General features: G+C 37.6%; 1 protein-coding gene across 1 annotated transcript in view; it reads left to right on the top strand.

The window, feature by feature from the left end:
* LOC149776281 (protein C-mannosyl-transferase DPY19L1-like) overlaps positions 1 to 27591 on the top strand; it is a 107955-nt gene that overhangs the window by 49453 nt on the left and 30911 nt on the right. Inside the window, exons 15-18 of the mRNA XM_089942724.1 lie at positions 1460 to 1531; positions 7941 to 8023; positions 14500 to 14527; positions 14968 to 15087. Of these exons, the coding sequence (XP_089798850.1) occupies positions 1460 to 1531; positions 7941 to 8023; positions 14500 to 14527; positions 14968 to 15087 (303 nt within the window). The remainder of the gene's footprint in view (positions 1 to 1459; positions 1532 to 7940; positions 8024 to 14499; positions 14528 to 14967; positions 15088 to 27591) is intronic.

Here is a 27591-nt window from a genome sequence, read left to right as displayed (position 1 = left end):
TTGCAGCTCAGCAGGTCACCATTCCAGATCAATTGACAGCTCCTTTAAAATGTGACTTCATGACTTCCACTGGATTTGCTGGGGTGGTGGTGCATTTTTCCCTATTTGAAGTCACTTCCCGACAGATGAAGACTCCTCTAATCAAGTTACCTAAGAAGCTGTCTCACATACCTTATGGGTCTGAAGATGATATTTCAAGACTAAGGAGATGTACCTCCCTCTACCTCTTACTTGTTCTCTTTAGGTATTATGATTTGGTAACATATTTAAAGAATAAACCAATTTTTCCTACTAAAATATGTTTCTTCAAGAATACTTACCCAATCATAATACACATACACCCTCCCAGCCTCCCTGCAGTTAATTCATAGAGAGCGTGCATTACATTCCAGTAGAGACTAAGAGGTTCACGAGTTTTACCTCAAACAATAAATATTAGCAACACCAACATTAAATTCACACAATCAGTACGAAACCTAGGTGTTACTCTGGACAGTACTCTCACATTGCACCAACATGTCATGAACATATGCAAGGCTGCATATCTTGAGCTGAGACGCATCAGCTCCATTCGCAAATATCTTTTAGTTAATGCCACTAAAACACTTGTGCGTTCATTAGTACTTTCAAGACTGGACTAATGTAACTCAATTCTGTCTGGTTCATCTCAATATCTACTCCAGAAACTTCCAAAAGTTCAAAACACAGCTGCTCAGATCATACTTAGAGTACCACAATCAGAGCACACCTCCCTACTACTCTGTACCCTACACTGGCTATCCATTTGATCCAGAATCAAACACAACATTTGTTCTCTGTGCTACGTTTCACTGACGGACTCTAATCCAACATACCTATCCAAACTCACCCATGTGTACACACCAGCAAGGTACTTACACTCCTTTTCTGACAATCGTATACTCATTATTCCCACTATGAAAACAGAGTCATATGGACAGCATTCTTTTTGCATACCAGGGCCCAGCAACGTGGAATGAATTGCCTACTGAACTTAGACACAAAGACACAGTGATCCCATTCAAGAGTGCTCTCAAAACTCACTTATTTTGACTGCAAGAACAAACTTAAAGACCTAATAATGTTTCCTACCTTAAATATTCTCAGCATGTTTTTTTTATGTTTTCTAATTTCATGGTGTTTGTTTTTGTAATCATATCATTATATATGTTTTTTATGTTATAGATGTTGTCTGATGTTGTAATGTGCTTAGAACTTCTAAAGATCTGGCACTCTACAAAGTGCTCATTATTATTATTATTATTATTACTATTTTATTATATGAAGGGATTGCTGTTTTTGTATGAACATTTTTTTGTGTTGTTTTTAATCTTTGTAATCCTATATAACTCCAGAGAAAGATAACATTAATGTTGATTATCTTATTGCATGTATGTGATAAAAATATGAATGCCATAAGATTCAGTTTATTATTTTACAGACACCATGGAGAGTTTTAAAAACACTTTTGGCACCAAGTGTAATTGTGGTCATTGTCACAGTAATTGTACAGGTAAGGATTTTTATCCCTACACTTTTCTACACAGTACTGAGTATGTTGTGACTGCCTCCATCTGTTCATTAATCTGTCCCTCAGTGCTAAGCTAACTGCTTAAGTTCTTTTTTTAAAATTATTGTGATCAGGTGGAATAATTCTCCATGATGTGAAGATGCATAATACATATTTTGTTCTAGCTCTCACAAAACATTGGGACCCAGAGATGGATCAAAGTCATAGAGTGCATTACTGCCACAATATGTTTGAATGAGATTTTGATATGGAATCAACAACAGTGGACATGAAAAACAATTTAAGATACACACACACACACACATCAAAGATCCTGAAATTCTAATGGCTGTCTTGCTAATTTATTTATAAAATTTCTTTTAGATCACTGTACTATAAAATTGAACCCAACAATAGTGTTTTTATTCCACTCTAATGTCTCTAAAATTTAATTATTAATTTGACAACAAGCTGACTTAAAAGCTCAGAAATATGTAATGCCTAATTGTGGGGAATTTACAGTAAAGTCAGATGGTGAAAAAAAATGTATTGGGTCCCTAAATAAGTCTTGGAGGATGATAATAAAATTTAGTTTTTTGTTGTTGCTGGTATCTTTTTCTTAATTCAGATGAGATATGACATATTTTGTTCTTATGGTGTCTTGAGCTGACACACTACAACAAAAGCCATGCATTTGTAAGTAATGTGTAATGTCTATAGTACAGACCCTGGGGTAGTTGTTCAGTTAAAAAAATTTTTCATGCTTTTTTTTGTCTTGTGTTTTGTGGCCATAAATGTTTAAACTATTGTGGGAAACAAAAGGTCCAAACAAGCCTAATCAGATCATTTGATTGTCTGACAAAGAAACAATGTTTAAATTTGAACTAGTCACATTTAAATTAAACTCCTTTTTCATTGTCTGACAAAGGAGCAAGATGACCTTTTAATTCTACTTTGTTAAGGTGTTTATTTGACAGTTATGTATATATACCTACTCTTGCCCCCCCCCCCCCCCAATATTCCCAGAACTGTACTTTTGACCCTGCAGAAGCTGTAGCATGTGATTTTGTTGGGATTGTGGAAGGGTGTCAGCAAGCCATTAGGATAGAATGGGTGTGGTGGATTTTGCCCTGTTTTGGCAGTCCATTGGGCATAAGTCCCCACTTCCACCTATGCATGGCCTTAGTGATGTTGAAATAAGATGCACATAATTACAATCATGCTATGTTACTTGGGTAGAAATGCAAGTCTGTGCCATACTGTATTATATCCTGCATGTAGACCAACCAGTATGCAAGTTTGGTGGTCATGATTCTGTCATTTTGGACTGGCAAACCACATATCAATTGACAGTTCCAAAAGCAACAGTAGCCTGAGCCCATCTGACTTCCCTGACCATACTGACCAAATACAGTACACCAAAACAATATGATGGACTGGCCTCACAGCTTGTGCCATCAAGCTAGTGTATCTATCTGGTCGGGCCCACACTATGCATGGTTATGACACAGTATTGTCACTACTAAGTGTCATTTTATTACTTTGGAAACCCGGTGTACAGGAGGAGAACAGCCCACCTGTCAACAAGTGGAATAGCACAGACATCACTGAAATATTCTGATCTGACTATGGAATAAATGGCATTCAGCTTTAAGACAGAAACAGAAGAAATGTGTAAATATTTGCTGCCTTCTGAATCCCTTCCACCTCTGACAGTTAATACCACATGCAGATTAAAGACCTCGGATCTTAACTCAGCTTACTTTCTAATAGCACCACAGTTTCATTCCAATGGTTAAGTTGTACAAATGACACAGCATACTTTCATCACAAAGACACATGGACCTGTTAACTTCAGGTAAAAATTAAATATTTGATTAATTTCCTGTTGAGAGAGATGAAGCTGTGGGATCCTGTTTGCACTCTCAGATGTTATATAAGGCACACTGAGAATATCTGTGATACAAGTCAGAGGCTCTTCCAGTTTTCCATGATAGCATTATCAATATCATATGCAGGTTTAACTAGGCCTCACCATTCTCACCTCCTTCAGCCTGCTTCCAGGTATAACTAGGTCCCACCATTCTCACCTCCTTCAGCCTGCTTCCAGGTATAACTAGGTCCCACCATTCTCACCTCCTTCAGCCTGCTTCCAGGTATAACTAGGTCCCACCATTCTCACCTCCTTCAGCCTGCTTCCAGGTATAACTAGGTCCCACCATTCTCACCTCCTTCAGCCTGCTTCTAGGTATAACTAGGTCCCACCATTCTCACCTCCTTCAACCTGCACCTTGGTGTAAGGAGGTCTTACATTCTCACCTCCTCTAGCTTGCTTGTGCCCTAGTGTAAGTAGGTCTGTCTGTTCTCTCCTCTTTTAGTCTGTGCCTAGGTGTAAGTAGGTCCCACCATTCTCACCTCCTTCAGCCTGCTTCCAGGTATAACTAGGTCCCACCATTCTCACCTCCTTCAGCCTGCTTCCAGGTATAACTAGGTCCCACCATTCTCACCTCCTTCAGCCTGCTTCCAGGTATAACTAGGTCCCACCATTCTCACCTCCTTCGGCCTGCACCTTGGTGTAAGGAGGTCTTACATTCTCACCTCCTCTAGCTTGCTTGTGCCCTAGTGTAAGTAGGTCTGTCTGTTCTCTCCTCTTTTAGCCTGTGCCTAGGTGTAAGTAGGTCCCACCATTCTCATCTCCTTCAGCCAGCACCAACATGTAACTAGGGCCCACTATCCTCACCTCCTTCAGTCTTTGCCAAGATGCAACTAGGGACTTTCTCACCTTCTTTATGCCATTCTCAGTCTTTGAATTGCACCTATGTGTACCTAGATCACACTCTTCTTCATCTCTTTCAGCAAGCACACAGCTGTAAGTAGGTCCATTCATTCTCACCTCACACTGCTTCAGTGGCCTAACTGGTTAGAATGTCTGCCTCTGGTGTGGGAGGTCACGGGTTTGAATCCCGGCCAGTTCATACCAAAGACCTTTAAAAATTATACTAGCAGCTGCCTTTGCTTGGCACTCAGCATTAAGAGGTTCATGTCAGGACTGGTCAGTCTGGTGTCAGGATAATATGACTGGGTGGGACATGGTGCTACATGTCAGGTCTTTATGTCCCAGTGCTAGTAGACATCACTATAAACTGCCATACTGCAGACATCATAGCGATATGACTAAAATTGTTAAAGCTATGTTGAAAATTAAAATACCCCACACAAAACACAAACCCAATCTCACCTCCATGAACCTGTACCCAGATGTCACTAGGGTCCACTATTCTTGCATCCTTCAGCCCCTGCACAGCAGTGGTTAGGCTATATGGTACTGCCCATGTTATTCCCTACCATACCAGTGGTAAGGCATATAGTTCTTCCTACCATAGCAGTGATGAGGTAAATAGCTCTTGTTATTCCCTTCATTAGCAGTAAGGCATATGGTGCTGCCTACCATAGCAGTGGTAAGACATATAGTGCTACCTACAGTAGCAGTGGTAAGACAGTGCTACATACCATAGCAGTGGTAAAACATATAGTGCTACCTACCATAGCACTGGATAGAACAGTCCAAAGACATTGAGGGAAACTTGAAAAGGAACAACAGGAGGAAAGCATACCAACTGGTCCAAGTTCTAACAAGCACAAAACAATGGTGAGTTATGTCCTTACTGGACAAAGCCGGAAACTGCCTCACAGAAGAAAAATATATTCTGGAAAGATGGACAGAGTACTGCACATAACTTTACAAGCCACAATAGATCCAGAGGTACTGAATGTCTCTCCAGCAACTAACAACAACAATCGCCCTATCTTATGTGAATAAGTAGAAGCCGCAGTGAGGTTGCTGAAAAAGAGGAAGTCAGCAGGAGTGGACAACATCTCAGCAGAACTGATCCAAGCTGGGGGAGAAGCAGTGATTAGCACCCTCAAAAACATCTGCAACAAGATCTGGCAAATAGGAGTATGGCCATCACCATGGACCCAATCACTGATCATCACCCTCCCCAAGAAAGGCAACTTGCAACAGTGTCAAAACCACTGTACAATCAGTCTTATAAGCCATCCAAGCAAAAAGTCATGTTGAGGATACTGATGAACAGACTAAAGCCACAGGCTGAAAAGATCATTGCCGAGTTGCAGGCAGGTTTCAGAGCAGGGCGCAGCACAACAGAGCAGATCTTCAACATCAGGATATTGTGTGAAAGTACCTCCAACACCAGCAAGATCTGTACCGCGTCTTCGTGGATACCAAGAAGGCATTTGACAGGATAGGGCATGCAGCCTTGTGGGCGACCATGAGACTGTACAACATCAATGCCAACGTTATCACAGTAATAGAGCACCTCTTTGACAAGTCTACCAGTGTAGTATACTTCAACGGCAGCATAGGTGACTGGTTCAGAACAACAGTTGGAATCAGACAAGCCTGTCTGCTCTCTCTCACACTATTCACCATCTTTCTGGAGAGAATCATGGCTGACATGCTTGAAAAGCATGAAGGGTCAGTCAGCATTGGAGGCAGAACAGTCATCAACTTAAGTTTTGCTGATGACATTGATGGACTAGCAGGAAATGAGCAGGAATTAGCTAGCTTAGTAGAGAGCCTCGACAAAACCTCAGCAGCCTACGGCTCGGAAATCAGTGCAGAAAAGACCAAAATGATCAATAACACCAATGGCATCAGCATTGACATCAGGGTCCAAGGTATGAAGCTAGAAACAGTCCACAGGTTCAAGTATTTGGGGGCAATGGTAACAGATAAAGGATCTAAGCCTGAAGTACTCTCCCGATTGCACAAACAATGGCAGCATTGACAAAACTGAAGCCCATCTGGAATGACAAGAACATTGCACTCAGTTCAAATGTCAGGCGGATGCACTTGTGATCTCCATATTTCTCCATGCCTGCGAATCATGGACCATAACAGCTGATTTAGAGAAAAGGATACAGGCGACAGACATGAGATGTTTCCAAAAGATCCTCAGTGTCACATACAAAGACCATGTCACCAATGAAGAAATACGGCAAAGGATCAGACAAGCCATTGGGCCTCATGAAAACGTCCTAATCACATTGAAAAAATGTAAACTGCGTGTCTCACGATCATTGGTATTTGCCAGGACAATCCTGCAAGGTACTGTACAAGGAAGAAGAAAGAGAGGCAGGCAAAGAAGGAGGTGGGAAGATAATATTCAAGAGTGGACAGGCTTGACAATGAGCGACTTACTGAGAAAGACGGAAAATCAGGAGGAATGGAGGAAGCTGGTTGTTCAGTCTTGTGCGGTGCCCCAGTGGTCTACCAGACTATGAGACTGATGATGATGATGATGACCATAGCAGTGGTAAGACATACAGTGCTACCTATGATAGCAGTGGTAAGACAGTGCTACCTACCATAGCAGTGGTATGACATATAATGCTACCTATCAAAGCAGTGATAATACATAAAGTGCTACATACCATTGCAGTCATAAGGCATATAGTGCTAGGGTGGCCCTGAGTGGCTGAGTGGTCTAAAGCGCTCACCGTTACAGATCACTGCCATCTCACCTCTGTCTGCATGTGTTTGAATCTTGGATGCAGCTAATGTGGGTATGTGAGAAAGCTTGCCTGTAGCTTCTCCTGGGTGGTGGTTCTCTTCAGGTTTTGTTAATGGGTTCTTCCTCCACCATTTATATTGGCCGCCATGTATAGCCTATCTTGTGCTGAAAAATGGCATTAAACTCTACAACTACAACAACAACAGCATATAGTGCTATCTACCATAGCAGTTATAAGGCATATATGCTACCTACCATAGCATTGGTAAGACATATAGTGCTGCCTGAAATAGCAGTGGTAAGGCATATAGTGCTACCTACCATAGCAATGGTAAGACATATAGTGCTTCCTACCATACCAGTGGTAAGGCATATAGTGCTTCCTACCATAGCAGTGATGAGGCACATAGCTTGTTATTCCCTTCATTAGCAGTAAGGCATATAGTGCTGCCTACCATAGCAATGGTAAGACATATAGTGCTATCTACCATAGCAGTAGCAAGACATATAGTGCTACCTACCATTGTAGTGGTAAGACATATAGTGCCACCTACCATAGCAGTGGTAAGATATAGTGCTACCTACCAAAGTAGTGATAATACATATAGTGCTACATACCATAGCACTGGTAAGGTATATAGTGCTGCATACCATAGCAGTGGTAAGGTTTATGGTGCTACATACCATAGTAGTGGTAAGACATATAGTGCTATCTACCACAGCTATGCTAAGGAATCTAGTACTGCCTAGAAAGCATTGAAAAGGTATATAGTACTGCCCTTCTGAATCTCTAGTCATTACAACTTAGATAAGCTTTGTATTTAGGTCTGTTTCACATACTATGGCCAAAGATCAAAATTTGCATTTATTTTCAGCTTTTGAGAAGGGAGTGTATGCCATGGAATTCAGGAAAAAAAGAGATGATGGAAAATGGGCAGAAAAGTCCTGATGAAATTAGGTATATAGACAGAATGTAGTTTAAATGTAGCTTATTGTAGTCATAAATTTTGCCTCGTAAAGCATAATGTTTTTCTTTTCACCAGGATATTACAGGCTTATCATTGCAATTTTACCATAATGTTTAATGAAATGACCTTTAAATTATAGACATACAGTCAAGGATGGTCCTGGCTTTTAAAAAGTTGTCGCCAAAAAATTTGCCAACCTCAGTATTTTGTCACCAATTTTCAAAAAATGTCGCGAGAACAAGTAGTGAATATTTTTCCATGTCTGTTAATGTAATAGGCAATGAAAAGTCTATTAACATAACAGGCAATGAAAATTGCAAAAGATGGGATAGTTGTTACTTTATTAACAACAAGCAATATAGCAATAATATTACAAAATAAATCATTACATGACTGTTTTGCACTATTAAAATGTTATAGAATGTCACATGATGATCCGTCACGATTTTAGGGGAGCCCACTTGTTGAATGCATATGATGTGTGCATATCTACTTTAAGGTCTGAGAGTTGGGTGGCGCCCTGAAATGGAAATAATCATTAATTTTTATGCCATAAATATTTCATATATATATATATATATACAGTGAAGCTTTGTTTATCTGGAAACCTCGCTATCCGGACATAATTCAATTGGAACAGAATTCCTAAACATTAATTTGCTCCGTTAATCAAGAAATCCGCATTCCAGATCTGGAAATCAAAATCAGGGACCAAAGTGTAAAATTACATTAAAACTTGTCTCGATAATCTGGAAATAGTCTGTCCAAAAATAAGAAAATTCGAAAAATCGTATGTGAAAATACAATCAGAAGAATAATACATAAAACACAGTAGTGAAGCCCTTGAGAATCTATGGCCACTATCAATAACTAAGTAGTGGGACCATATTGTAACCAGCGATTGTATAAACAATGTCTGTTTTAGCTAGTCGCCGACGGGGGTGTTAATAATTAAATAGCGAAGCCCTTGACAATCTATGGCCACTATCAGTAATCATTGCAGATAGATCCGCCAAAGAATCCAGGCAAACAAAGGTTACAGACTTCTTTAGGAAATTGACATAATAAATTTATGTACAGTACATACATGTACATGAACATAGTGTGATGTGTTCGATGTGTTAATTGTCTAAACTTCTATTTACTGTATATGTACGCACAAGCATGTTATAATAATGTGAAATAAGCACAAATTAATAGATGTATTCATTAATTTATTTCAACCATTATTGAATATACAGTACATTACATTTAAAGCTAGCATATACATGTACATATATACGGTGTGATGATATCGTAAAATAAAAAATGTGCATGATTCAATTATCTGGAAAACTCGTTAATCCGGACATATTCACTGGGAACGAATGTGTCCGGATTAACGAGGCTCCACTATATATATATATATATATATATATAATTAGCAAGAAATTGGCATTAATGCAGCAGTCACAGTGTACTAAAGATGTAACATCACGATAAATATTTTAAGGTTGTACACATTTTTCCCCATGTTACTGTCATTTAAATCAATATAATATTACAGTTAACAAGCTATAATATAATATTCTCAATACCTGTGTGATACAAAACTGGTGCAGCTTTGGAACAATTGTGGTGGTAGTAAGCCACAAAGAAAGTGTTCCTCGTGGCACTGGTAATGGCATTTTTACTTTTACTGATAGCAGCAATCTTTGCTACTTCCATGGTCTTTGCATCCCGCATCACTGTTAGTGCATAGGTATGATTGTTGTCATCTGAAAAAAAATGCATTATCAAATGTAAAATATCTACTTTCCTGACATCTACAGTATCTCACTCATTTTTTTAAACAGAAACATTGGATATTAAGCAAATCTATATTGTGTATATTATTTTCCAAGTAATGGTTCTGTAAGGAACTTTAGTTAATGACATATTAATTATAAAAACCTATGATCATACTTTGCAATGTATGATAAGTGACGTATAATGTGACCATCGATTTCATGCATTCATTAATTAAATGCCCCCCCCCTTATGGCTAGCTTCACAAAGTACATCTCCGTCAACCAGGAGTTTCTGAAATTTATTTTTGCTGTGCTTTACATGCTCTGCTTGTAGTGAATTGCTTCCTAAATCTCAAGAATGATCACTAAATGCTGTACAATTTTTCTCAAAAATCAAAATAGAATCTCTATTTCCACCAGTGAAACTTACATGAGTCAACACCTGGCGTTAATGTACTGTATATATAAGCATAAATTCACACCCATTTTAGGGATTTTTAGATATAACAAAATAGGGCATGGTTTATTTGTCAATCAATTGTAAGTGCTTTCTCTCACTGTAGAACAGGCAGTTTCTTTGAAGTATGTCATATAGGCTTAAGTCTAACCTTCAGCTTATGTATAGAATATGAAATGGGGATACATTGGGGGTGGGAAAATAAGGCACTCCACAGGGAGAAACAGCGTGCCTTTTTTGAAAATTTCACGTATATTGAAAAAATTGGAGAATATTTAGTGAAAATTATGCTTAAATATGCTGCAAAAAGCTTCCTGCTGGTAGGTCCCAATCTGCCTGTTTTCGGATTCAGTATCAAAACTTGGCTTTTGAAAAGATTTATTTTTTGCATGACACACTAGAATAACTGTACTGTATGGTATGGTATTAACTAAATTTATTCAGCGACTATTTAAATTTTTTGGAAATTAATTCTTTATGTACATTTGAAACTGGTCCCTTAGTGGTCTAAAGCGATCTCCGTTATGGATCACTGCCATCTCACCTCTGTCTGCATGGGTTAGAGTCTCCAATTCAGCCAATGTGGGTATGTAAGAAAGTTGGCCAGTACCTTTTCGTGGGTCAGTGGTTCTTTCCTGGATTTTCCTGGGTTCTTTCTCCACCATTAATACTGGCTGCAGTGTATAGCCTATTGTGTGCTGAAAAATGGTGTTAAACCCAACAACAACAACAACAACATTTGAAACTTCAGCACAGAATGGGCATTTTTTGTTTGTTGGAACATATTTGGATTTCCTGCAACTATTGGAATTGATAGGACTTTTAGGAACTAGGAATTCATTCACCATGCTGTAAATTAATTTAACTCTCTCACTCCTGTATTTTGAGAAATAAATTATTTTTAATTATTTAAAACTTGTTTGTTTTGCTATTTCTTGTTGCCTAGTTTAAGTCTCTGCAGTCGTAATACGGGATTGACAGCAAAAGGAAAAGATCAGTGAGCAAAATTAGCACATATTACTTACCCCGCCTGCATTCATGTTTGTGACACACTCCTTCTTCAAAAATATGACAGCCAGTTGTAAATGAATTGACGACTTGTGCCTTGATACATATATCACAGAACATATGCTTTAACCTTGTATCATATCTCAGCCATGGATGCCCAAGTTTCCAGCTGTCAACAAATTTTTGGTAACTTTTGACCCATTCATCATGATATGATGTTGGACTGCCAGGTTTAATATCAGGTTCAGTGACTGTGTTGTCTGATGAATTTACACTAAATCCAAATGCTGTTAATTTTTTTAGTTTACTGTTAGGATGAGATGATGAACATGCAATGTTTAATTTATATTTACCCATGGTAACGTTGTACTATCGACAGTATATAATTGTGATTGAGATTTTTGCTATTTGCTTTGTATTTATACACAGCAATTGATACTTCAAAGGTAATTAGTTTTCACTGAAAACTATTTTATTGGTATATTTAAAAAAAAGCAACAGAAGGATTAGCCGTTCAATTAATTGTAGCTGTTTCTCTTCGCGTCTTCAGAGGTTGGTCGACTGTAGGTATAGTCAAGTAGCATGATTGAGTGTATCACAGCATACAGTACTCAAACCAGATGTTAACATAAGTGGATATGATGTAACACTACACTGTAAATATGGGTTTGTCAATACAAACTGAGGATTTGTTTATGTAACAGATAGATTCCAGTGCATTGTGTAGCCAAGTTTGTGGCTTCCCTTCATTGTCCCTTTGAATTTCTGCACTCCAAATCCATGATTGTATGTACAAATTAAACAACCAAAAATGCTGTCACCCAAAAAATTGCCAAATGGTATTTTTTGTTGTCAATAAGGAAACAAATCGCAATTTGTGACATTGGCAAAGCCCAGGACAATCCCTGACAGTTCAGTAGCAGAAAGTGAGAAAATATAATCATTGTGGTTAGATCTGGATTGTCTGGTATTGGTCCAGATCCACATTTTCCTACATGACTCTGTGGAGTTGATCTGAGAACAAGACTTACTTTATGAGGAGTGCTTCAGACACTTTAATAAAACTATGTTCATCCAACGCACCCTTATTCAGCCTCAAAAAGTCCAAACAATTACACTGAAGATGAATATTCATATATCTGGCTGTGTTTTGAAAAACAGGAAGCATGAAATGCAACAGTCACTTTAATTGGACATCATTTCTGTGGAATTGAATATTGACCATGGTGGTGGTAGAGATGTTTGCTGCCATTATCTGGTTTTAAAAAATGATTAGGGTTACATCAAGTTGAAATCTGAGACAATGTCCTAAACCTGTATTGGGTTTGGAACAGCAATTTCTGAAACTGAGCTGGAAGTCTATTGTTAGTTGAACATAATGTTTTCTTTCCTGCATCGGACCACACTTCTGAAATTTTCAGATGCATGTTTTCCAAGCCCAAATACTTTGTTATCACTGTGTATATATATATTAGCGTCTTTACATTTTTAATGTTCTTAATATGCCTAGTTGGTCCTAAATAAAAGTCATTTTGACATGGGGTTTTCTTCAGAAGAGTTTGGGGCCCCGGGTGGCCGAGTGGTCTAAAGCACTCTCCATTATGGATCACTGCCATCTCACCTCTGTCTGCATGGGTTCGAGTCTCAGATTCAGCCAATGTGGGTATGTGAGAAAGCTTGCCAGTAGCTTCTCATGGGTCGGTGGTTCTTTCGGGGGTTTTCTTTCTCCACCTATTAATACTGGCCGCCATGTATAGCCTATCGTGTGCTGAAAAATGGCGTTAAACCCTACAACAACAACATCAGAAGAGTTCTTAATGTGCCTAGTTGGTCGTAAATGAAAATGATGCATACTAATCCTCAATAGGACCACCATGGCAACCAGCTTGAAAATATATCTACTCCCACCCACCCCCAATGGATAGCAAAATTGGGGCTTTCACCAGTAGTCTTCTTCCAGTTGGCCCTAAGTTTAAATGTTGTCCAACATACATCCAATATGGCTGCTATGACAGTTGTGTTGACAGTCTTGCTGTCACCACTCTACCTGAATGGTTGGTCATAATGACATGGGGTTTTTGCCAGCAAGTTCTAATGATGTCTGCTTTGTCCTGAACGAAAATGTTGCCAATCTGAGATGACTACATCCACCATGAAAAAGATAATTTGAAAATATTGTTATTACTGAAGAACATTAAAGATGGTTTCAACACTCAGCAGTTAATGGTAAGAAATGGTTTTACATCTGGAACTCCTTTTCATCCAGTAGAACATCAGTCCTTTCAGTGCACTCTTGTTATAAATTATGCTATAATCAAGTATAGCCACAATTACTTAAAATGGGGAGGGGCCCCAAGTGGCTGAGTGGTCTAAATGCTCTCTGTCACGGATCACTGCCATCTCACCTTTGTCTGCGTAGGTTTGAGTCTCGGGCTCGGCCAATGTGGATATGTGAGAAAGCTTGCCAGTAACTTCTTGCAGGTCATTGGTTCTTTCCAGGGTTTTCCCAGGTTCTTCCTCCACCATTAATAACTGGCCGCCATGTATAGCCTATCTTTTGCTGAAAAATGGCGTTAAACCCTATAACAACAACAACTTAAAATGGGAAAATGTTGAAACAGATCAGGTATGCCATTAATGTTGAGCTTACAATTGATTCTGAAATATGTTGATTTTGGATGTACTCTTTTATGTAAAGTTTTTCAAGAATTTGGTGGGTGGAAATAAATAGGAAATTAATGCAAATAAAAACCTTTTAAGTAGACATGTAATGACTAAAAGAAAACAGTTTAATTGCAAGTTTTGAACTTGCTTTGCAAAATTGACTTTTAAGTTTCAACTCTTTTATCTGGTTGTCCCTCTGGATCTGTGGTTTCATTTGAGAACTTGTTTTTTATGATTCTGAGGCCGCAAGGAGCTTTCTGTGCTCTTGGAAGTCATGTAAATCATAGTATGTTCATGAACATTTGGTTCATGGCTTTCGCAAGACAACCAAGTTGGAATAAAATTTATCAGAGTTGATATATTTAACTGTATGTAGCAATGGCTAATGAAAAATGTAAAGTTGCAATTGTGTCCAATTTTTTCAATATGTAGAAATTTACAAACACAAAGATGACATGATTTGCAGTGATGATAGTTTCATGAATGATATGAAGAATTAACTTTATTTACTAGTAATCTACCAATCTATGTAATTTATTTTATTAACTGTTGATAATTCTCATTCCAGGAAATATGGGAGTAAGCCAGATGCAGAAGTAAGTTTTACTACCTTTGTCAGTTAGAAGGAAGAAAACATTGATAGCTTTTGTGTTTGATTTGTCCCATTACCAAATTCAGTAACTAAACTAATCTTGCAACTTCTTTGAATTAATTGCAACTTTAGCTTGTAAATTCTTGGTAAATTGATTTATGTTGTAAATGATTGACATTGTTTGCATGTCCTGGTTTTGACATGTATTTCATGCTACAATGTAAGCATTAAAAGCAATTTCTTTAGCACAGTTTTGTATCATTCTTTTTACATAAATAAAAGATTTTTTATCACTTTTTTTTAAGAAAGGATATGTACGTTTCTGTACTTATGCAATTATAAATATTATAAATACAACTGCGTAAGTTATTTTATGGTTTAATGAAAAAGAATGTCACAAAGGAAATACAGGTGTGAATATATGCTTTTGTTGTGACTTTTCAGATAGTGTACCACATTTTTCAGCTGCTAGCTTTCACTGCCATGGCCGTCATTATAATGAGACTAAAACTGTTCTGGACACCCCACATGTGTCTCATGACTTCATTGCTAGCATCCAGACAGGTAAAAGGCACCATATTTTCCTGATTTTGAACCTTGTACATTCACACCTGTCATTTTATGTTATGGTAGATTTAGGTATAAGCTACTTCTTTGAAGTCATAAAATGCTAAGAATGGACTGACCTGCCAAGGATTACTGATCTGTCTTTCAGCGGTCAAGCTAGACTTGAATTTTAGGGAGTAGTGACTTCTCCTTTTGGATAGAGTAGGTAGAAGTGCGAGTTGAACAAGAATTGGAAGCAAAGCAAGAAATGCAATATATATATATATATATATATCTTTTCTTTCTCTTATTTGAATTCTGTCTTCTATTTCTGAGTATCCATATAACATTGGTTTTAAGCAATACTTTATTTTCAAGTTGAAAAATTGGTGTTATATGTTTATTATAAACATAGTTTGTACATGTATAAATATTATAAAGTTTATGCCCATTAAAGTGTGTTTGGATGGAGAGACATGCAGTGTAGCTTGACTTCAGAAGAGCATATTGTAATTAATTTTAACTAATAGGAGTAATGAGATTTTAGTTTTGTAAGTCAGTCAAATGCTACATAAATTACAGTGGTCCCCCTTATGAATGGCTCCCCTGACCAGCGTACACCTACTCTTTACAGCCAGAATACCTTGGTACCAATGAGTTTGTGTTCAAAAGTACCCCTTAAGAAATGCCACCCCTCTAATGCAACAGCGGCCAACATATTAGTGCACAAATGTAAAATGTACCTCTTACAGGTGGCCACATTTTATTATTAATATGTATCCAGAACCAATATTTAATTACGGTAAGGTAAGTAATCTGATTATCTTTCTTGATGTCCGTTTCAGGATATCATGTTTTTGTTACAAAAAGAAGTGTTGGCTAAAGTACATGTACCTCTAATATTGTTATTATATTGTTAACGCCAACATATGCAGGAATGGGGTCAGCAATGTTTTGATAGAAATTTGGGCTTCACACAGCAGATTCTTTTTAATTGACAATCATGACCAGACGTAATTGTCAAGATCATAACATGGTCAGATAGGCTAAAAATAGATTTTGTGGATTCACACACACACACACACAGAAACAATTAACTTTGAACAAAACAAGGTATTTCGTTTACAAAAGTTTTGTCTGCAAAATTAAATTGTACTACTGTACAATTAGCATCATAGGAATAAATCATTATAAAACTTTACATGTCATCACATAAACGAAGAAATAACACTTTAGAAGAAAAAGGAAATTTTTATTCGACTTGACAATGGGTTGAGTTCACTTGCTGAAAGATTTTTTGTTGGGAAGACTCAAATAAACAAGATCATAAAAGATGAGAATATTCTGTAACAGTGGGAAATTGGAGTCAGTGGAAAGAGAATTATTTTAAATATGCAAGATGTATGTACCAAGATTTAAATAACGTTTTTTAATATATTTTTTTAATGCGCATGCCAACAATATCCCACTCACATTTCACGCCTAAGAATAAGAACTATTAATTTATATTGTGGTGAAATAACTCTGTTTTTAAGACAAGAAGAACATTTTATTAATTAAAGCTACTTTTAAATGAAGATATTAACAGGGTTCCCACGCTACTGGAAAATTGGAAAAAAGTCGTGACAAATGATAAAATAAATTCCCGACCATGAAAAGTCCTTAAATTTTGCAAATATTGACAAAGTCTGGAAAAACCGGGGAATTTTCCTCCACAACATGACGCCTGAAACAATTACATAATTGAGTCATAACTGAACTGATCGTGAGTTAAATCTGTCGAGTTCTAACCAGAATATTAGGAGGTTGCAGTATGGATCATTTGGGTGCTTGCCATAAATATATTTGTTGAGACAATCCAAACGCACAGTGGATTAAAGTCTTCTAGTTGACTTTTTTGTTTCACAGACAGCTCCCACCTCGGATGTGGGGGTCGTGGGTTCGATACCCAGTCTTACAAAAATGGTACTAGTAGCTGCCTTGCATGGCGTTCAGCATTAAGAGGTTGGTGTTAGGACTGGTTGGCCTGGTGATAATGTGACTGGGTGGAACTTCATGCTTCATGTCTGTGGCATGATGCCCCAGTGCTAGACATCACTATAAACGGCCACATTGCAGACATCGTAGCTATATGACTGAAAAATTGTTAAAGCTACGTTAAAAATCCAAAGCACACACACTCACAGACAGCTTGAAATCCATATTTTTTTATTTTATGGAAGGTATGAAAACCAGTGTAACATCACAAGAGGCCAACATGGTGGTATTAAAGCGTAGCTGCTTAGCAGATGGGCTAGCAAACTTAAACGTCGTTAAATCAAGTTATACCTGCGTGAAATTGATATGAAAATTATTTATTTTCTCAGAAATTGCAAGAGTATTGTTATATCTTTAATCTGCTGAAAGACGATGAAATTAATGTGTTGATGAAATTTAAGCTGGTACTAGTGATTTCGATAGCATGTTGCACGAGCACACAGAATCTCACCACCATCATTTTCAAATATTGTAGAAAAAAAATATTAAATGAAAGTTGTATACTGTTTGTAATAAAAATACAAAAATGAAAGAGCACAAAATTCTCTATATTTATTGTGAGACCAACTTCGGAGTTTTGTTGTATCACATGACTACCACATTGACATGTGCTGTCTCACATATGGAGCATACGAAGCAGAGAACCAGACTACTCTGCTTGATGAATCAGACTGGCCAAGTTTCTGGTAGTTGTTCTCAAAATAAATATGAGAATTATGTTCTTTCTGGTTTTTACAAAAGGTATCAGACTTTCATTTAATATAATTAAAATTTTGTACAACAACATGAAAAAGGAGTTTGTTGTTGATATCACGTGACAATTGGACTTCCGATGTCATTGTATGAGATTTGTGAAGTAGTGTGACTATTAATGTAAATGGCAAGTACTGGGTCAGGTTTCATCTGTGCTGAGTTTCGTCTAGTCTGTCAGTGGATTAAAGACATAACGATTATAATACTTGCCATTTTTGAGAAAATGAATAATTTTCCTATCGATTTCATGCAGGTATAAGTCATTATAACCTAGTTTAAATTTGCTAGGCCCACTGGTAAGCTATCTTATGGTGTTGGCAGATTCCAAATTTTTTATATGTAATTGCTCTGAACCCACACTTCATCCAAAATGTTCATATGTGAAAAATGTGGTTAGAATATTCAGCGGAAACCCAGATTAGAAAATTTTTGAATCTCTGAGCTGAACATTGGTGCAAAACTTACACAGTGACATGTAGCTTGAAGCATTGGTTTCAGCTCTTAAATAGAACGCAGGAGAAATGGGAAATTGTTGTCCCTTTTATTATATATTAAGAAACGATAGGAGCCCATGTCTCATTACAGGTTTGGGCAATGGTTTATTGACTTAAAAGAAGACAAGTTGACTTTAACAGAAAATTCAGTCCTTGTTTGTACAACAATATATAATTTTGAAGGTCTTTTGTCAAAATTTAAATCAACCCTTTTGTAAATCATGTCTTTAAATGGTGGAATTTTTAACCAAATTGTCTTAAGGAGTTTAGGTTGGTTGAAAAGTCTTGTTTGAGATTTTATTGGCATAGATAATGTCAGGGTTAAACTTTTTTCATAACAAGATAAGATTCTAAAACTTTGCATTGATTGGGTTTTTTCATACTGTGATAGGAATGTTTACTTTGTATAACATGCTCACATATTGCTCTAGAATTCTTTGGAATTAAAGGTTTGAAAGGAAACAAAATAATTTATGCTTATTATGTTGTTTCCATGTAGCAACATTATGCAGGTCAGCAAAGTAAAGTTAGAATTTGTATTCTGTACATTGAAATGGCTTTAAATGCCAATTTATGGGAATATAGTCAAATTTGTTTCGTTTGACTCATTTTGTGGTTTTGTACATGATCATCTTTTCTGACATATATGTTTTGGAGAGTCTTAAAAGAGAAACATCTTCACATTTGGAAAATGCATGTTTTATAATCCAAAATGTTCTTTAATTCCATTCAGTAATGGTCATATGTTAACCTTGAAAAAATTAATTTCAGCCTGGAAAAAACCTGGAAATTTATATTTAGAAAAGCGTGGGAACCATGTATTAACTGCTTTAAGTTATATGTAGCTTTCCTACTATATACATATATACAAACAATAATACACATCACACAAATATCGTCCCCCTCTGGAAAGGCTGTCCATCTAATAAGGCCAATATCCTGGTGCAGAATGAGTGGCCATATAAGAGGGGGACCACTGTACCACTTAATTTGTTTTACTTTCTGAAAGTTCTGTATCATAGGAGAGTCAAAAATATTGCCAAATTACTTTGAAACATTCCCCCTGTAACATGTACAGTACATGCATTGTGTTTTATGAATCACCTACTGAATCCAGTGGATGTGGACAGAGGCAGGGGATTAAATGCCCACTATGAGTAGTCTTTTGAATTTTCCACCCATTCTAGTGGAAATCCATTCATTATAGTGGAAGTCTGTCATAGATTTTACTGCAGCTGTAGTGGGTTTTATGACACCTTGCACTGATTCTTTTGTATTCTGTCCATGAGTCAGCACACTAAACAGATGGGAGAAACCCCGACAGCATAAACCCAACCATGACAGATGTCAGTTTCATTCATGTACCTATATAAACTCTACAGTGGCATGCATGCCAGCTGTTATGCTTTTGGCATAATCATTATGCTTTTTTTCACCAAATTAAATTTTACACTGGCGTGTATATTGATTACACATTTTTGGTACATAAAAATATAAAATAACAATAAAACAAACAAAAATTTGTTTTTGTCATTTTGATCATCATCTCTATAATTCAACTCATATAAATTTGAGAATATTCTTAAAAAGATAACTGTAGCATAAGAATAGTTTAAGAGAACTTTCCTTATTTGCTTTTTATAGCAACTGACCCATTTCCAAGAAAACAGATGGGTTTCTTTGGATATGAACTTTTCCTCACAAATTATAAAGTAACAAACAAGGGAGTTAAAATCTTTATTTAGAAAGAATTAAATTAGAAAGTACTCTTCACTGATTATGTTCGTAAAACATGAGTTACTGTCTACATTATTGATGTTTAAGTATCGAAACAGAAGTTGATATGTTTTCATTATCAAATGATAGGCCTAACTTGCAGAAGTGAGCAGTGATAGAATTTACAGCTCTTTATGTGACACTTTACTTAATTTACCTGTATAGAACATCACTGGGCTGTTTCCTAATAGTTAATGTAGCATTTGCTTTTATAAGTATCAAAAATTACACTTCAGTTCCTGTTTTATGTGTAGGTTGTTGTATGGAACATAGAAAAGTCATTTACATTACTGTATAGCTTCTGTCGTGGATAAGGTTTCTATAAATGGCTTAAGCAGTAGCATCCAGCTCATATATGATGTAACTATAAGTGATGCTTCCAAGATTTCACCTGTATAGGCAGTCAGAAATTGGTCTTTCGATGGGTTGTTACTAGAACTGATTATATGCCTTTTACTTCATACATGTAGCTACTATAAATGATGCTTCAGTGATTTTACCAGTATGCGTAGTCAGATTGATCTTCCTACAGGTTACTTGTAACTAGAATTGATTATTTAGAATCTACTTTGTAAATGTTAATAGCAAAGCTCTAGTTCTATACCTGTACAGGCAATATGTATCCCTTTATAGGTATTTATCATACTGTGTAATGCAGGAACCTCACTGCACTACATGTATGTATGGTCTGCTCTATTTTGTCTTAGAGATTTAGATCACGGGTAAGACCAAGCTGACAACCACTCAACATGTGTAGTTTTCTTTGGTTGTCATACCTTGAATGCATGTCAGACATGCATATAATTATGGACAGAAATCGTTGTACAGAAATTCTTTGGGTACTAAGAAGAAGACGTAGAAAACTGCTTGAGGGACAAAAACATCAGCTGGCATGCAATGATTCAAAACCATATCATTTACTAGGGAGCAAGATAGATGGCAACAACAGCTTCAGTTACAGTCTCACATATCAGGATTATGGACCACCTATATGGAATAATATCTCATACTCCATCTCAGTCTGAAGAACTGGACGATGTCATGCCAGCCAAGATGGTCATGTTCCTTCACAACCAGACTCAGCTGTCTAACTTTGATCGCAGTGGGCCATAACCACAATCGATTATACAATATCAGCCACTCTGTTAATATCTTCATTTAAAAGCAGCATTAATTATTAAAATGCTGCTAGGCACTCCTGTGTACCATGCCCAGTATAGTACAATAATACTGAAGAAAACACTTCATGAAACCAGTTATGCAGCAGACTTGGCACTTCATGTGGATCATTTGAAACCACATAATGCTGGAAGGCACTTCCAGTGGAAAATATAAGCACCCTCATTGATCAACCTTACCTGCATAATGCCTCTAGGCATGTCTGGCATGTGATGTCCATCTTTTTGCCTCAGTTTGCAAGAGATGTCTCTTCATTTGCCCTCAAGCCTCTTCCACCCATAGGAAGCCTCTTCTTAGCAACACTTTGGAAGTAATGGGATCCAACTCATAATGTGCTGCAGGTGTAGTGAGCTGTCTTCCTTGACATTCTTCTCAAACTACTTCGCAGAAAGCGCATGAGACGTCGGCTTCACTAACTCTATCCAAAACTGATGAAAACTGGCCCTCAAGTTCGTACATCATTTTAAATCTTACTATGATGAGTGAAACTCCACCTTGCAGGCTTGGACTGAAGAAATTTTCCACCCACTCCCATTGGAGTTCTGTTCTCTTTCCTTTACATCACCTGCCTGGTATACAGTTCCGACATCAGGTGATCATCACCTACAAAAGAATCTACATTCAATTGCTTTCATACTCTGACAAGTGACTGACATTTTGGGACTGCTTACACTGTTAATTACAAGTTCCAGGCAGCTATAGATGTTTTTTCTTGCAAATGCCTTCTCTGTTATCCATTTGGTTAGCCTTGTGTTGATTTCTAATGTTGTGACCGTAGAGTCAATGTTGCATCAAATATCTATAATGATCTTTCATTAGGTGGAACACAGCTTACATTCTCCCACCCTGAATCAGTGGAAATATGTGAGAGCATATCTATAGAATGGTCCACTTCATAATATAAAGGTTCAACACACTATGGCCATGGCCATAACAGCAGCTATGAACTTAACAGGTGGAAAGAGATGCAATATTCTCTTACTCCACTTTTCTTAAAGACCATCATAGGCCAAGCTACGCTAACAACCTTCATCATCTAATCTCTTTAATGATCAGGTTGACAGAATTTGAAATAAGCTATGAAGGATACATTCCTTCCATCCCTCACAGTCTCAGCTACAGTGGAGGGATTTGTAAGGCAACCAACAAATGGTCACAGAAATGTCCTAGAGCACATGCCACTGGGAAGCAGTCCTGCTGAATTTACAACAGCTCTCCTGAACTAAGTGGAAGTCAAAGGAAGGGTGATCATTTTCACCAGCATTCCATGAGACCATCCTTATCTCAAATAACATACATCCATGCACACCCCTAGGGTCACATATGTAGGGAGAAGACTCCAGTCGTTGTACCCAAACAGGGAAGATTTTACCATGACATGTGAACCCAGCAAATTGTTTTCTGGGGACCTGGTATCATGTTCAGCTTAACTCCTAAGCCTTTGCCTAGAGTTCTTTCAGCTACAATGCAGCACTTATCACTGTATTGTCAACCGAAGGGTATTCAGTCAACTCTGTTACACACTTGGGTTTGCGTTGGATTACAGTTACAGGTTTTAATGCCATCCATTGTGGAGACTATGCAATCAGTGTGGATTTGCATGAGGCATGACCTAACATCCCCACTCAGACACCTTCCAGAAGTTGTATGATTCACCTACAACAACCTACAAAGCAGCACGCTAGTTGTCTTTTGGAGCAAAACATGATTTCACATGTTTCCCTTCTTTTCATTCTCGATCTCCTTGTCAACATGGACATCTCCAACCTCGTTCCCTTTCAAGATTTCAGTTGACTAGGTCTGGAATCAGTGTTCAAGTAAAAGCCATATATTTCCCCAAGGAACAAAAATTGAATTCATGCCTTGTCTGTACAGAGCAATCTATCTGCTAGAAAATTCCACAGTGTGCCAAGTATTGCTCAGTATGGCATCAGACGTCTTAGTCCTTGGCTGCATTCTTGGGCTCCTATAACAATAATTCTGTGGTCCAAATAGAGGCTGATCCTTTTGATCATTGGACCAACTTTAACAAAATACACAATACAAGGTTGCATATTGAAGGCAGTTAAACCACTCTGGACTTGTCTCAGGGATACCTCTGCAAATACAACCTCTGGTAATCATGATTGCTATGGATGCAAACACAGAGGACATGGGGAGCAAGTCTTATACCATTTCAGGATGACATAGAAGTGTGTGTGGAGGACCTACATGGGAATGAAATTATCATTCCGTCCAGTAACTTCACTTTGGTGACTTATGTCAAACAACAAAGCAGAACCAAGTACTCAGATCTTTGTATTCTTGTTTGGGATTTTCAAAAGTGGTGTCCTAAGTGACAAATCCATGTTTGAGGTTGACATATCCTTAGATGGCTAATGTATTGGCAGATACATTGTGCTGCAGGAAGGAACTAATGCAAATGAAATGGTATCTTCATCCCTCAGCTTTCACTCAATATATGCTCGATGGGATCAACCTAGGATGGACCTATTGGTGACGAGGTGGAATGCCAAAATGCTAAGCTTTGTCTCATCAGTCCTGGATCCAAAAGGTCTGGATAATTGATGCTCTTTCTTTTGATTGGAATGGCCAAATGTATACACTTCTCCAACACCTCAATATCTGTAGGTGATACAGATTCAAAAGAATCTTGAGTTTCTCCTCCTGGACCAACTTCATCAGTCTTGCAACAGAGTCACAGGAATTGAGATATTCCCTCATCTGCTTTAAGCAATCAAAATGGCAGGTTTTTCATCCCAACCCAGAGTTACTGAACCTGCATGTCTGGATATTATTAAATACACCCTTAAGAACAAACACTTCTCAATGATTTGTGGGAAATCCCTCAAGTGAGATGGCTTAGTCATAAGAAGGGAATGGACTATCATCTCAGTGGAGCACACAAGAGCATTTTGCCAGTATAGGCATCCATGCTTAAATACCTATTTGATTATGACTCTTTGATGAGAAACAGCACCAATCACAGTTAAACCTACCATTCGACAATAACTGGCACACTGTCATCCTGGAAGAGAGGCTGTCACATAAACCACAGACCTATCCAATCTTCTGTTTATTTTGGATTTCACCTGGCCAATGACAATCACATTGTATGCTTGACCAAGAGGAATTTATAATGGGTATTAACCGGGCTGAGCAAGACACCATTTGAGATGCTCTCAGGGACTTTAATTAGTTCACCTCTTGTACAAATTCTGCCACCCTGCTGCTTTGGTGATCAGCAGGAACAATCAACAAATACATTTTTATGCAGTTCTGACAAGATGGATCAGTATCACTCATGAAGCCCCCTTGCTTTCATTGCCAAGAACAGGCTATTGTTCATGGGTAATCAGATATTGGTTATATTCCTGTTTATTCTGGATAATTCATCTCAAGGTCATCTACTGGACACATTGTGAGGTCTGAAATGGTATTCAGGAAGACCAAGCCATTGCGTCGAGGGAGATCATGTCTCATTTTGCTTTGAAAAGAGGGGAAGTACAGTATATCAAGACAGATACTTTTATCCTGAATAAAGTGGGACATCTGTTCCACATACGAGACTAAACCCACACAAAAGAATTTGATTTGTGTATCGGCTTATGAAGTTGGGATGGTTGCCACAAACATTGCACACTAGTGAAACTGTTCTTTAACTGTAATTAGCTATACCTTGGGATGGAGATCCGAGTACAGTTCTCCAGTTTTACGAGAGATCTTTTATTCTAAAAGGCTTAGTTCAATTTGGAGGAACCTTTACTCGTGATGCAAAATGTTACTTTTTTGGGTCATTTGACTCCTTCATAAGAGGCACCTTTATGACTTCCACTGGATTTGTGGGAGGAAAACTTGTTCTTTGCAAAGCTGCTCCCCAACATATTTTTTTCCAGTTAGTTAGAAGCTGTCTTTCATACCTTAGGTGACCAGAAATGGTCTCTCTGGGATAAAGTGATGTACCTCCCTCCACCTCTTGCCTATTCACTTAAGGTATTTTGATTGGGTAATGTATTTAAAGAAGAAACACATTTTTTCTAGTAAAATATGTTTCTTTGATAATACTTACCCAATCATACTACACATACACCCTCACAGCCTCCCTGCAGTTACATCCATATAGAGAACATGCCTTCTGCCTCAGTAATAGGTGATGATTTTAGTAAGGAAGAAGCTTTTGATGTTTTTAATCAAGACCTCAAAGATCAAAGCCTCAATAATTGAAGAAGAAAAATGGCTTTTGCGTGATAACTTTAGTTCTAGACCACAACCATCTCCAAACTTTGTGGAGTGTCTGCATTTAAGTTATGGCAGAGGCTTATTGCTTTTGTACATAGCTTGCAATTAGATTATTAAAGAGAACTATCAATTCTTGTATCAGAAAGTCAAAAGTTATTGTCATGGTAAGTCAGCTAAGAAAATAATGATTTTTGCACATAAAGTTTAGTTCAAAATCATACCAGTTAACATAAGCAAATGCCAACAGAGTGATGTCAACAAACATTTTCTTTTCTGTTTAGGCTTTATTGCTGCTTTCTGTTGAATGTAAGTAACATTTATCACTTTGCAAGAGTTCATGCATTAGGGAATGGTTATAATGCAGAAACATGTTTGTATGTACATGGGGAAGGTTAGAGTGCAGAAACATGTTTGTGGTGGCTAGGTTCAAGAATAAGTTTTGACCTAGAATGTGCATTAGTGGCTGCCCATTTTCTCCTAGCTCCATTTTTATGTGCTTATAGCACTTTCCATAGTGAGAAATTTTGTGTGAAATCAGTCTGTTGATGGTTCACAATTTTTCTTCATTTAAGCAATATCATGGATACAATTATCAATACCTTGAATACATAAAATATATCTAATGGGTGTTGAAAATTGTATTTTAGGGATTTTTGTATATTGTGTAGAGGGAGAGTGGTGTGACTCGAAAGAAAAAAAGCCATGCTAGTCTTTTACTGATTCTTTTTCTCCATTTTCTGATGAGTTTGAAAACACATGTTGATGGTTATGGAGTTTTATTTTCAAAGCTGATGACTTAATTGGCTCAAGGGTATATTGTTGACCCTGGCTGTGACTAATACCAATTATATAGTGCAACCTGTATTTGACATTACTTGATAAAAGCTGTCATTCTACAGAGGTTGCTCAATGTAAGCAATACATGCAAATTTTGTTTCACTCACAGAGGAGCTTGCTAGTTGAAAGTGGTAAAGGAGGCAACTGAAGGAATTTTCAATACAGAATTAATTTACCTTGAACACCATTTGTCTGAATACAGTTTCTAAAGGCAAATAATGTTTATTTGTTAATTTAAAGAATACAGTTCAAAAAGTGGAGAAAAGAATGTCATGACATGCCATTGTAAGACAACCATTCATCTACCTTGTTGAAAGTTCTTATTAGAATCAGGACTGTAGAAAAGCTGATGGTGCATAAAGCTAACGATACTGAATGCAGACCTGACTGCTGTTAATGCTTGTAGTCCATGATGCTGCTCCTACTGAACCCAGACCTTTCTTCAGTGCTAACAGTGCATGATGCTTTCCATACTGAACCCAGACCTTTTTTCAGTGCTAACAGTTCATGACGCTTTCCTTACTGAACCCAGACCAGACTGACTTTCATGCTAACAGTGCACAATTCTGTCCTTACTGACCTCAGACCTCAGACCAGACTGACTTCCAGATTGCTAATGGTATATAATACTATCATTACTGAACAAAGACAATATTGTCTTCTGTGCTAATGGGGATATCTTTAATGAAACCAGACCAAATTGTTATACAGGCAAAGAGTGCATAAACACCATCCTTATTGAACCCAGACCAATCTGTCTTCCATGCTATCCTGTCCTTCCTGACCCCAATACTGACAGTACATACTGCTGTCCTTCCTGAACCGAACCAGCCTGTCTTAGATACTAACAGTACATAATGCAGTCCTTCCTGGACCCAACCAGGCTGTCTTTGATACTAACAGTACATAATGCTGTCCTTCCTGGACCCAACCAGGCTGTCTTTGATACTAACAGTACATAATGCTGTCCTTCCTGAACACAATGAGGCTGTCTTTGATACTAACAGTAACATAATGCTGCCCTTCCTGCCTTCCATGTTAACTGTGCTTAACACTCTCTTTATTAAATCCAACCAGACTCCCACTAGATTTCAGTATTAAGTATGAAAGAATTCTGGTCAGTTGTGATCTTATAGGTCATCTGGTATTATGATCCAGATATTATGTGGTAGGTTTCTTGATAGGTTTTACTAGAAAGGTCTATGTA

This window comes from Sinohyriopsis cumingii, chromosome 18 (genome assembly GCF_028554795.1).
Source record: "Sinohyriopsis cumingii isolate HCF-2022 chromosome 18, ASM2855479v2, whole genome shotgun sequence".
NCBI classification, from domain to species: Eukaryota; Metazoa; Mollusca; class Bivalvia; order Unionida; family Unionidae; genus Sinohyriopsis; species Sinohyriopsis cumingii.
Note: the sequence above shows the minus strand (reverse complement) of the source record. Positions and strands in the feature narration are given on the sequence as shown.